Below are 13,111 nucleotides of genomic sequence, written 5' to 3' on the forward strand. Positions count from 1 at the left end.
TAAGGGAGTGAGCATGTTTGAGTGAATACACGTTAGCTTGAGTGTGTAAGTAAATATTAATTACCAGGCGGAAGGCAAAGGGCTGACTTCTCTCTACCTGCCGCCCAGGTCAGTAGGTACTAGTCCTCCCGATAGTGGGAATTCTGCATATGCCCAGTGGTCTGCCCCTCTAGCAAAGGTCTATGCAATAAATGGGAGCACTTTCCTGCCACCGATCGGCAGTTGCTAGTGATATTTTACAGCGCACCTGGCTTGTTTAGGAAATGTTGTCAGTCTATCAACACATCAGTCCACACACCTTTAGGCCGCAGGCTTGTGTAAATGATAGCCTGGAATAAGATTACCAAATACATTTTTATTTAAGAAAATAACCACCGTGTAAGAAGATATTTCTGGAACATTGAACATGAGATGGACAGGCCTACAGGGTAAAGAAGTTGCTCAGTAAAATAGAATTAGTTCAGCTTCAAAAGTGCAATCTAATAGAATTGGGAGAGATGACTTATTAGGACCCATCTCAGTAGTGGGCAAGTTCCTGACATTGATGCCAGATGAACAGGTAGCTTATTCTAATTTCATACCTGTAACAGTGAACAAGTGGTGATAAGACCAACTTCACTAAAATGAAGGCCATGTAGTAACCATCTTTAGGCTTGATTTAGCTTGGAATGGGCTAGCCCCTTCCAGATCATCACTTTCTTTGTTCATTTTTACTCACCTTGATTTTTTTTGGTCATACACAGCCTCAAACAATGTGAAGGCATCTCATTTTACTTTATTTTGTAATTAGAGACCTGCATTGTTGAGGGAAGGGAGAGGGGGAACCAAAAAAAAAAAAAAAGCCACAAAAAAACACATGGGCGGTAATCTAGACTTCTTACATTATATGTCATGTAGAAAATCCAAATATAAACTATGTACCTCTATACACAATACTGCAGTGTCAAACAGAGACTCTCCCTCATGCGACAACAATAAATCTATAGTATTAATGCCTAATTTTATTTATTTTTAATTAGAAAGTGCAGTACAACTAAACAGCTTTTTTTTTTTTTTTTTTTTTAACACAAAAGAATACACTATTTTCACAGAACATCTGATTAGGGATACCCAGCTATTTTCAAACCACAAACTTGTTCTTGCTGAGGGAACTACTCTTGGTAGCAGTGTCTGCATGAGCCTGATAGCCAATGACCACCTTCGAAGATAAACCCAATCTCTCTTTGTATACTCTTCTGCAAGAAAAAAGGAGAACTTATGCAAGGTTGAAAATCCAATGCACACTTACTGAATGCACTAGAAAGAGGTTATGATAAATTGTTGTTTAGGCTTTTACAAAAAGGGATGCTGCAGCCTTCATATGCACATGTTTCCTTTATAATTTTCATGGTGCCCAGAACGGGGAATTCTGCAGAAGCCCCATACACATTTGTTCCATTTGCAGCCAATCATTGGCAACAATTAGACAGTAGAGTAAAAAGGCAGCTTCTTCCTTACTTCCCAATGGCTACCCCTGGCAAATGGGGGGGCATACTTGGGAGGTTGTCACTCAAACAGGGTTACTGTACATTTGCACAATTCTGGGAATGCACAGTATGGATTCTCCAATTTTCTAGACATAGATATAGCTTGGTGGGACAGGAGGATATAGTGCTAAAAGTGGGACAATTGGGATGGCATGTTAAAGTACACAGTAATATACTATGCATTCTTCTTAGTGTGGCTGTCAGGGGCAACTTTAGGTGTCAAAGGCCACACGATACATTTGTGATTTATATCCTGTATTGTAATGTTTAAAGTTATAGTCTAGGAGTGCTATATCCTTTGCCATAGCAATACATTAATCCCATTGTAGGCTCAGACATTGAAGGGAGGAAACTATAGCTGAGCTGGTTAAAAATGCCTCTCCAAGTCTGACCATCTGGAGTACGAGCCCAATTCAGCTTGCGGACTGGTTTGGTGATCTAGGCAAGGTCTTCAGTGTTTCGGACTCCACACATGCACCGACATGCCTTGGTTGCCACCTTTACTAGGCTTTTTGTTTACCATTTTTCTAACAATTAAAATGAAGATTAAGATACGAGTCTTACCCAATGTGTGTGACCGCTTCTCTGTTCTCAGTTTCTCTGGTCCAGATTGCAATTTTATCTCCCTTTGCTCTAATGTTGATCACCGCTCCACAGACCTCTTCACTGTGTTCATCAAAAGCTTCCCCAATTAGACACAGTAACTAAAGCAATACAGTTAGAAAAAAACCCTGACGTGAACAAATGTAGTATCTTCTCATCACATACCAAGTCTCCTAAGCCACAGACTGCATATTAGAAATCATGAGATGTAGGTTATTTTAACATTTTGGACACGTCCTGACATGATCACCAGCCATTTTGCCAATGGTCACCTAATATGACCTAGAAAGAAAAGAAAAAAAAATAAAAAATTTCCAAACTGAAACGTGTCAACCTACTCTCAATGGTGCCCTACTGATTAAATAGAAGTTCCTTCTTGGAAATGGCCATGTCTGTAGGGATTTATAGCTTGTCAGTTTAGGAGACTTGGTATGTCAATGGTACATTGTTGCAAATACCATCTACAGCCATTGACTAGATTGTAATCTTGTTTGAGCATAACCTCATCTCCTTTTGTTTCTACAAGTCCAAATTGTTTTGTGAGTTCCTCTGGTTGCCTATTATGCAGTGCTGTACTATATAAAGGCACTTTTTAAATCAATAGTAATTGCACTGCTTCAAATTAGCATTAACACAATGCAATGTAAGGGGAATTCATTTGTTATTCTGCAAGACCTTGGAGAGACACACACCTAAACAGACAGGCTAAGGGTTGCCGGGGGGGGGGGGTGGATAGAAAAATATTTACTCATGGGGTCCTCACAGATACACAACACGTCTTGCAATCTGTTTTAGGGAAAAAAAATACTGATAATTAAGTATTAAAATCATCTTGCATTTTTTGATACACCTAGATTTTTTCCCGCATAGGGTCACTTAAACCCTAGGTCTTCCCAGGTTTCAAGCTTAATTGCAGTCATAGGACAGAAAATATTAACTTAGAACTAGACTTGTGCATTCGTCTTTGGGCGAACATGAAAACGAACACGAAGAGAGAGTTCCAAAGACACACCGAAGAGAAGACAGTGGCGGTAAAACGTAGGCAAAGACGAAGACACACACCACGAAGATCTTCGTGATAGTCTTCCATTCTAATCCCCCCCCTTCTAACTTACCTCGTCTTCGCGGCAGTTCCCGGAAGTGGAAATCCGCAGGTTCGCCGTAACGGGTTACAGGGCAGTGCGAATGAGCCTATTGGTCGCCTACAGGGACCTCCTCTGGCATCAACGAATTGGTTTATGCCAGAGGAAGACCCTGCAGGTGACCAATAGGCTCACTCGCACGGCCTTTGTAAATTGTAAGTTAACCCCCGACAGCGAACCTATGGATTTCCGCTCCCGTTAACCCCTTCGATGCTGCGTTAGATAACGGGAGCGGAAATCCGTAGGTTAAAGGGTCCGTGCAAGCGACCAATAGGCTCACTCGCACGGCCCCTTAACCCTTTAAAAAAGTTAACCCCTAATGAAAGTTAACCCCAATGTTGCAACTTACCCGGCAGATCCCACTGGTCTCCCTGTTCTATCAGTTAAATGTCCGTACAAGCGACTTTATTGGTCGCTCGTACGGACATTTAACTGATAGAACAGGGAGGCCAGTGGGATCTGCTGGGCAAGTTGCAGCATTGGGGTTTTAAAAGTCTGTACGAGCGACCAACAGAGTCGCTCGTACAGACTTTTAAAACCCCACCGCTGCAACTTACCCAGCACATCCCACTGGTCTCCCTCCCTGTTCAATTAGTTGGTCTGTGCCAGGTTAAATGTCCGTACGAGCGACCAATAAAGTCGCTCGTACGGACATTTAACTAATTGAACAGGGAGGGAGACCAGTGGGATGTGCCGGGTAAGTTACGGCACCAGGAGTTTAACAGTCTGTACGAGCGACCCTATTGGTCGCCAGCAGGGGGCTCGTCTGCCATCAACCAATGGCCCCCTGCTGACGACCAATAGAGTTGCTCATACGTACATTTAAACTCCTGGTGCCAGAGCTGCGTAAACCCCGTATTAACCCCTTATCCGGGGAAACGAAGAAAAACCGAACACGAAGAATGTCCACGAATATTCGCCCGAAGAGAAGACAGGAACAGGCGAATATTCGCGGAATACGAAGATTTTTTCCCCCCCCGAAGACGAGCACGAAGACGAACACGAAGAGCCCCCTTGTGCCCAAGTCTACTATATAGCCAAATTTGATTAACTGATGGATTATTTTGATACAGGTCAACTTACAGTCTCCAGCCAGAGCGCATCCAAGTCACTGTGTCTTTGCTGCTTAGAAAGTGTTATTAGCCACCTGCCTCCTCGCTTGTTTCTGCTGTCTTCCCACATGGGTTCGATCCCATCCTGCAGACAAAGAACAGAGGGGAGAGATAAGCTACCAACAAATTGCTCAAAAGTTACTTTAAACAATGCTATAATAACAAAACAAAAAAAAAAAACAAAAAAAAAAAACAATCCTCTAGTCGGTGGATGATCATTGGACCGGGGGTTCATCAAAAACCCAAGACTGCAATAGACTGTTAATGCTGTGCCTTAAAAGGGGTACCTGGTGCTTTCACAGTTTTTAGCATAAGAAAATACATTTATTGGAACTACCTATAGCTTGCGCTTTGTCAATAGGCAGAATTGTTTTGGAGATATTTACATGGAAGCTAAAATTTATGGTTGCATGTAGTAGAGTCAGCAATACGCAATCAATTACCTATCCCCATTGTTCATACCGCCCACCAATTTGGGGGACTATCCACTGCCTGCGGGACAGCTGGGAAGACCCTCTGATCAACAGAATTCTGTGCGCAATTGAAGCTCACACTTTGCCTTCTCACAAAGGCGGGTGGGTGGCCATTCCGCCAGACACACCCACTTCTGGGGACAGCCCCACCCCTCCCCGCGTGTCCCAATTTGGGGACTTTTGGTAACGCTTTATTTCTCACTTTACCCTGGCACAGGCTTCCCGAAGCAATTGAACCAAACAGGACAGAGTAACGTAATGGGGAGGAATAATTATGCAGGCCAGAGAACAGGAAGATACACGCACCATACAGGAAATCATTAAGTAGCAGCATCATGAATAACCACTGCTATAGAATTTACAGTGAAATATTCGGAGTATATCAAAATACCAGAAATTCAGTAATATGGAATAAAAAATTAAAAAACCCCACAAACATAGAAAACGCGAAAACTAGCCATTTAAAGAATGTTTGCGATAAGATTCTTTCAAACACAATGAATCTCAGAGACCTAAAACACAGCTTGCCAATTTTAAGCGCAGGTAACAGCTATGTGATCTGGTGGCATGTCAAGGTCCTATTTCACACATATAATGGCGTTTAATAATAAAGGCTAGATTGGTGCATTAATTGCTTAGAATTTATAGGATATTTCGTCTCCTAGCAACCGGCTGCATGTGAATAAAGGCATTCCTTTCTAGCACTCATAGCGGCAGGAATGCATATGTAACATTGTCTCACCAAGGCCGTTAAATAGGATTCCAAATGTAGACTACATAATAAAAAGGGGTAAAGGTCACAAGCATATACACAACTCACAAGGATGTACAGACAGAGAAAAGACTCTTCTCTCACCTTGAAAATGGAGTAGTCACAGCCAGAGGACAGTTTGCTTGCAAGCTGGATGTGTGTATATAGTCTAAGGAGCATAAATCTTGAGTTAATAAAATACCCAGCTTGTCAGACTGGATGATTGCTAGTCGCCCTCTATGACAAATGTATGTGAAGGGAGCAACATAAAACCCTGGGCTTGAATTTCAGTCCTTCCACAGAGTAATATTTATAAACTACTTTAGACTGGAAGTAGTAATAAAGTTTAAGGAGATGGAACACATGTGCTGCCAGTATAAGTGCAAAAGGCCCCTTGAAATAATCTCATGTCACAATAACGGAGCTTTACTTACGACCAGAAGTCTTCCACGGTGCTAAATGTGGTGACAAGACGTAGGTTACACTGCCATGGCTGGCTTTTAACATTTTTAAAGAACCACAGGGCCCACCTGTACAGGAAAAAATGTCAAGCATTGTCTGTTATACAGTGTTATTGTATAAATCTAAATCAGCCAACTGCACAAGCAGAGCTTCAAAGTATTTAAGGGTTTTATTCAAACAATTGTGTAATGTTGCATAAACTGTGTGGTATCATAGAAGTGATCAAAAGCCCATAGTGGTACAGGAAATATCACTAGAAGACCTTCATATGTGGCCACACATGGATTTTATTTTTGTAATTTTAATTTTATAAAAAAATATTTGTTTAACCTGCTCAAAATAAAGCCCATTCCTGGTAAAATCCTGTATAGCACAACTATCTAGGCTGCAAGCTTTTCCTTCCTAGAGCACCTCCTAGTGACCGATAGTGATAACTACACCCACACCATGTCAGCCAATACTTTCCATTTCTACTACAACTTTCACCTGTTTTGCAGGGGGTGCTTGTCCACTTTTTCCACAGTAGCCATTTCTTTTTTCTTTCGCCTTTTTTCATTGTCCCTCCGGGGGAGATTCTTGGTGCTCAACTGTGGGGTCGAGGAGATAAATACCTGTAAGCTCCTAAAGTATAATATGGCAATTTGAAATATTCTGCAGAATGAACTTTATGGACTTCAGTGGAGGTACAGCCTAGATGTTGGGGCTGCCATATCACCAAGTTTTGCAGTAACTAAGTTTAAGCCCCAACATCTAACAGCTGATCTAATTGGCAACCCCAATAGGGGAGGAATGCAAGCATTCTATAACTGGGAGACATTTGTAAGGGAGCAATGATTACATCAGAATGTGCCCTTTTCTAGATCACAGTGTTATGTTAAGAATATAGTTATGAGCAGGGCAGCCTATCTCCATTGCTTAGTGCGTATACATGAGAAACAGACTTACTATGCTGCTTATTCCGTTATTCATAAAGTCCCTTTAAGTCAATCCACTGCTTGATCAACAATCAATAACTGCCAACAACTTAACTTACTTGTTCTTATACTACTTATTTCACTATTCTAATGATTCAAGGTTAAAGCCTGTGTATTCTTAATGACTTGCACGCTGTTTGGCACTTAATCTAGTCTAATACATCTATCAAGGGTCTATTTTAAAGACAATGCTATAAAATGCTTCATTTCAACACCCTGTATACATAGTTCTAGGTAAACAAAAACATTGTGACCTTCCTACACCACAGCTTATGACGGCACAACAAACCAAATTGAGATTATATCATTTTTCGATTTGGTAATGTAGAAATGTCAGCCACATTGATACACACACAAAACCAGGAACTTGGCCAATACATAATATGTAGGCATCTATTCAACATTGTGCTTTCACCACCTGGAGTTCACTATACATTAAATGAGTGTTCAACCTCAGTGAGCTTTGCTAACAGAAGAGCTTGGCTGACCCTGTATAATGCATTGGTTAAGACATTTTCTGTCCCTACACCCATTGAATGAATTTTGAATGGCCTGCTTAGCTCTTCTAGCTGGAGAAACATTGGCTCTTCATAATGTATAGCGAATTCAAGGAGGCAAAACCACAATGCTCCTGGTAGCTCTCCCATTAGTGAATAATCCACATCACATGGGGATTTTGTTTGAACGTCCACACACCCATTTAAGTTTGCATTTTTCCAGAGTCAGCTCAGTTCTTGTTGCAGGAGAAGTTAACCTGGGCTTTTCATAATGCAGTCAGTGAGCTAAAATGTTAACCTCACCTGTTAAAGATCTGGCCAACAAAGCAATCCCAACCTCCACATGTAAGAAGTTTTCAGTCTATATTGTTACTGACATCACATGCTACAATTCCTTGCAACAAGTTTGTGCTACAATTTTTGGGGCTAACCTATTTTTAAAACAAACCCTAAGACACAAACTGGACTATTTTAAGTGTCAGATTTCTGCTGGCAGTCCCTAGTACCCATAGAGTTACAGGACAGGCACACTGCAAGGCTACAAAAAAATCACTGCTGATCCAAACAATGCATCCATTTGTTTATAAAACATGTTTCTTTGTTTATGTTATCATTCAAGATTTTGGTTTTAAAAATAGGGTGTTTGGTTTTTTATTTTGGTTTTTTCTTTCCTCTCTGCTATTTGTACTCACTGTTTCAGCTGCAGCCATTTTTCTACCCAAAGGAATATCCTAAAACAAGCCTCTCCCCACCCCCTTTATATAATGGAACATATGAGGCTATTATGGCACCTTATTGTATAGCAGCCTCTAATACATCAAGAATCAGAGCAATCCCTCCTTTAGTAGCTCAACATATGCTTTGGATAAACTTACCTGTGTTAAAGAAATGGAAACATGCGGATTTAACGCATTAATTTAAAAATTAAATAATGGCATGGGTGGATGTGTATTGGTTTGAGATGTAAACTGTGGTTAAGCATTATTATAACCGTAGCCCACAGCATCTGAAAAGCCACAGTGGTGTAGGTTTTAAATATATTATAATATTACACCAGTGGCATGGAGATTTTTTTATTTGGGCAAATGCGGGAATGTTCACCGTTTCCGCACATTAGAATTGTAATACACAACTTCCAGCATTTTAAATTGCCAAGGTGCAACACTTTTTAATTTTAAGAGGTGCGACTAAAGAATTTATCAATACTTTTTATGTGACCTATAAAAAGCTATTTATGTGAGTAACATCCAAAAGGTAATGTTAAAAACCATAATCTACGCATTGCAAGATATGGAACTTGCTAGATTAACTAGTGGTGGGAGAGGGGGCAGCCTCCCAGCAGAGCATATTTGGACATTACAATGCCACCCATAATTTGTGGGCACAGTGTGCTTTGGTATCAAAGCACCATTCATTATGTGGTAGTATTTTTTTATTGTCACAGCTAGGGATTTCTGTCACCAGACTGGTCCTTGATACATTAAACTGAATGTGAAATCCATACAGATTCTCAAACATTCGATGAAGCTTTTCATCATATGTGTACATGTAGAAGGGCTCTTCCAAAGTAGTACAGAAGCTCCTGATATACCAACTATGTTGAGAGCTTCTTCTGTGTTTAACTGTATGCCTAGGACACTGAGAGACATTACAAGTAGCTAGATGGCAAACTCCATATCTGGCTCTTTCTTGATCATCTCTGGAGGAACCTTGAGTGGGACAAGTTGGACAGCTGTATCTCTTGAAACTGGAACATACGCTAGTTTTACCTGGATGTTTCAAGGTTTGTAAGGGACCACCAACTGGAGGCAGTGAAAATGGACTTGGGGTCCAAGTGCATTATGGATCAGATTCCAGGGCTCCAAGATACAGGGGAGGGCTGGCACCTTGTGAGCTGAGTGCTCCCTCCACCCATTGCCCTCTATTAACTCACAGACACACAAGAACACACACTTACACACATGCACATTTACACATACATGATAATAATAACTTACCATTTTAGCCTTCTCTATCCTTCTGGAGATGGGGTGCTACTGATGCCTCTTGCTATACAACCAAGAACCCTGCTTGATTTTTGCGCTTTGTTGCACTGCTTAACTTATCAGAAATAATTATTCCCAAGTCCCTGTCTTCCATTGTCATTTACATAACAGTGTTCTCAGTGCTATATTCTGTCTTGGGATTTCTTACGTCCCAAGTGCATTATTTTACATTTATCAACATTAAACTGCAGCGGACAAAAATTTGTCTTTTGTTTCATTATTCCTGGTTTTCTTCATTCACTTTTATATCTCAAAAAGTTTATCACACATTTTTGTTACCCTTGCAATTTGAGTCTGTTTATAGTTCCACAGTGTTCCACAGTGGTTTCCCTTTTTCCCTTTAGTCTTACTAACAAGTTTAATGGTATGTTCTGCTGCCTTTAGCAGAACATCTCTTAAATAGGTCAATTTATCCTGGATTCCATCTAAAGACGTTCAGACCATCATAGCCTCACCTACAAATCTTTCCATTTTTGACTAGGCGAATACAAATACATGGCATGATGGCCCTTGACGGCAGGTGCAATGTATACAATTACAATTTGCAACATAATGAAATATTTAAACAGAACTACTAACCTTTATACCTAATGATGCAATACTGCAGCCTATCGTGTGGCAGATCTGTGGTGGATACATTTGTTTTTTTCTGTTGTTATTTTTTTTATTTATATAACTTGTTGAAATACTTTTGAAACTGCAACATTTTTATACAAAACCCAGAATGTTTCTACCAGATATTATCTTGCCAGCCTATATATTGCATATGAAGAGTTATGGCTGTGAGTAGGTTATTGTCTAGTTGAAGCCCATTCTCCTCTAACCATAAGTGTCAGTGTTATTTATTCTTTTGATTAAAGTGTGATTTTTTTTTTCTGACAGTGTGGATAGGCTTGCCATTTTAAAAAAGAAAGCATGATCACTAGGGGACATGGTTACTTATTCATGCCCAGGGCTTGCGAATTGAGTGAAAACGAGGAGGAGTTGTATTTTTGCAGCAGTGGAAAAGTCCCCCATTGGCTACCCCATATATATATATATAGATATATAGAACACATGTTACCATGTGTTCTATATATCTATATAGAACACATTGTTACCATGTGTTCTATATAGATATATAGAACACATGGTAACAATTTATCTAAACATGCAGCCCATGTCTCTATGAAATGTCAACCTTTCCATAGCCGCTGACACTTGAGATAATATATCACGGTTATTGTGTGAACATTTGTAGGCTTATGATAAGGAGGATAAGCCGAGCTCATCTTATCAGCGATAGACCAAATAGTAAAACACAAGTCTAATGAAACCTAGAAACACATAATTTGACAGCAGATAAGAACCAATTGGCCTATCTAGTCTGTTTTTCCTGCTGCAAACACTTAAACCTTAATGAGTCCTTGGTCACGTCATAGATCCAGGATAGCCATGTTCTTATATCATACATGTTTAAATTCCATTACTGTATTAACATCTACTAGGAGGATGTTCCACTTATCTACTACCCTTTCAGTAAAGTAAACCTTACTTAAATTACATCTAAACCTCATTGCATTACATCTAATTAATTGATACAGTTGTTTTTGAAGCTTCATTGCCAATTAGGGGCCCAGAGTAAAAACAAAAAAAAAACGGAAACAATGATATCCTTTTTTTTCATTATTATATTGTATAAGCTTGTCATTAGAATCATTCCTTATGAGATACCTGCCTGCCTTTGGAGCAGGGAAAGCCAGACACATTGATTATCCAGGGTAACATGAGTACACAGAAAAAAGCAGTAGCATTCATCAAATTACCAGAACCATTGCTGCCATTCATACAATAAAGATCCGTCTTTGTTGGCATAATCCATCAAGTCAAAGTAATGTATTACAAATGATGTTCTGCTTTTTTGTGCGTTAAGTACATAAAAAATAAGATGTACTATTTATAATGGCAATGGCAAAATGAACAGTATAGCGGTGCTGAATATATATTTTTTCCTTTAAGGATATGGTTAACAGGTCTCCAAGTAAATAATAATAATTTGTATCAATGAGACTGGATACGTCATCTGGTACTCTCACCACACTTTTACTATCCCTTAGCCATTACAGGTGGTTGAGGTGTAATAATGCAGTTCAGTCCCTCCCTCACCTTATATAAATTCTACTTATTATATATGGTATACACCCATTACTCACAGTTTCCTGATTGTAGTGTGCGGCATTTTGGCACTTGGGTTCCCATATTGACCATATTTTACATGTACTTTACATATACTACCATATATAAAGTGATACCCCTGCATAATGGGGGATTCATAGACTTGATTAATTTATTTCCATCTGTGAGTTTATACTTCCCCATACTACAGGGCAGCACTACTGTAAATGTGGTGGTCAGCAGCATGTAAAGATACAGTCCTGGATAATATGGCCAATATGGCAACCCTACACTGCACCCTGACCTTCTCTTCCCTTTTATTTCATGTCAGATTGGCTCTTCTGATATCTGCTATGAACGTGTTCGCTATGAAGCAAATCATTTCTATTGAGATTGAATCTGTGGAATCAGATGTATTTAAGTGGTCGATACACCATTATGAAATATTTGAGAGTTACATCAACTTAAGTTTTCCCCACTTTGGAATATGTTTTGGCCTTTTTTTGCACGTTTTACATAGTGTGGCGCCACCACATGGACATACTTCATTATTGCAATTTGCAGTTTCTGCAACGAGTTTGGATATTTTGTATTCTTTGGAGTAATTCTTTGGACTGATTATTGCTGATTCATTTTTTGGACTGGTTATCTGAATTAATGTTGTACTTTAGGTTTTTATACATATGTTTGTTTTGCTATGATTTGCTATGAAAGTTAGGGTATACTAGAGATTCCTTAACAGTTTTTGATTCTAATGAATTCTCATTTTTATTGTCTTTTTTTCTTGTATGCTCTTTTCAGTCATGCTTTACGCCATTCCTAATTTTTGAAATCAGAGAGCACTTAATTTGTAATAAATTTGATAAGCATATACTGTGATAAGCTTATGCTGTGATTTTCTTCATCCAGCAATATTTTCAGCACAGTGAGAAGCTCACACTTCCCATTTTGATGTATGGTTCTGATACAATTAAGGTTACCCTGTTCCTGAGCTTGCTTCTTGTTCTTGTATCATTTTGCAGTATATAAACTCTACACCCTTCATATATATTTTTGGTGTGTGGCAATGCACTGAAGAGAAAAGGCTCTGAAGTGTAATATCTTGCAAAGCCAGAGAAGTCACCCCAGTTTCTGTGTCCTATTCTGTGGAGGTCATCTACTAGACTGGGAAAAAAAACATTATAGACATTAATGCAGTTTGGTAGAATAATACAATAACTAGAAATGTTTACAGTTTAAGGAAAAATGGCATCTCCACCCAACAGGCTTTTACGGCGCATCCACTCCTTTGTACATCTACATGTAGGTGATATTAAACATATTGCAGGGTAGGTATACATAAGATGGAGATAAATACAATAATTATTCTAAA

The 13,111-nt window shown here is 39.4% G+C and overlaps 1 protein-coding gene across 1 annotated transcript; it reads right to left on the reverse strand.

Moving 5' to 3' along the window:
• Positions 1-1,120: 1,120 nt before the first annotated feature.
• LOC149299437 (eukaryotic translation initiation factor 4E-1A-like) lies at positions 1,121-8,250 on the reverse strand. The gene is made up of 7 exons (XM_089486191.1): positions 8,177-8,250; positions 6,556-6,591; positions 6,042-6,137; positions 5,713-5,776; positions 4,355-4,468; positions 2,091-2,230; positions 1,121-1,235 (listed from the first exon to the last, which is right to left on the reverse strand). The coding sequence occupies exons 1-7, from the start codon at positions 8,248-8,250 to the stop codon at positions 1,121-1,123; spliced, it is 639 nt and encodes a 212-aa protein (XP_089342317.1).
• Positions 8,251-13,111: the final 4,861 nt, after the last annotated feature.

The sequence above is a fragment of the Sceloporus occidentalis genome, unplaced genomic scaffold, assembly GCF_023333645.1.
Source record: "Sceloporus occidentalis isolate IW3139 unplaced genomic scaffold, rSceOcc1.0.p SCAF_28, whole genome shotgun sequence".
In the NCBI taxonomy this organism is placed as follows: Eukaryota; Metazoa; Chordata; class Lepidosauria; order Squamata; family Phrynosomatidae; genus Sceloporus; species Sceloporus occidentalis.

What these genes read in the sequence shown, in the direction of transcription:
- LOC149299437 (XM_089486191.1), bottom strand. Translation starts at nt 8,250, where the DNA reads ATGGCTGCAGCTGAAACAGTGAGTACAAATAGCAGAGAGGAAAGAAAA. An exon ending in AATAAAAAACCAAACACCCT is followed by an intron (nt 6,592 to 8,176) that starts ATTTTTAAAACC and finishes AGAAATGGCTAC; the next exon opens with TGTGGAAAAAGTGGACAAGC. An exon ending in ACCGTGGAAGACTTCTGGTC is followed by an intron (nt 5,777 to 6,041) that starts GTAAGTAAAGCT and finishes TATGCTCCTTAG; the next exon opens with ACTATATACACACATCCAGC.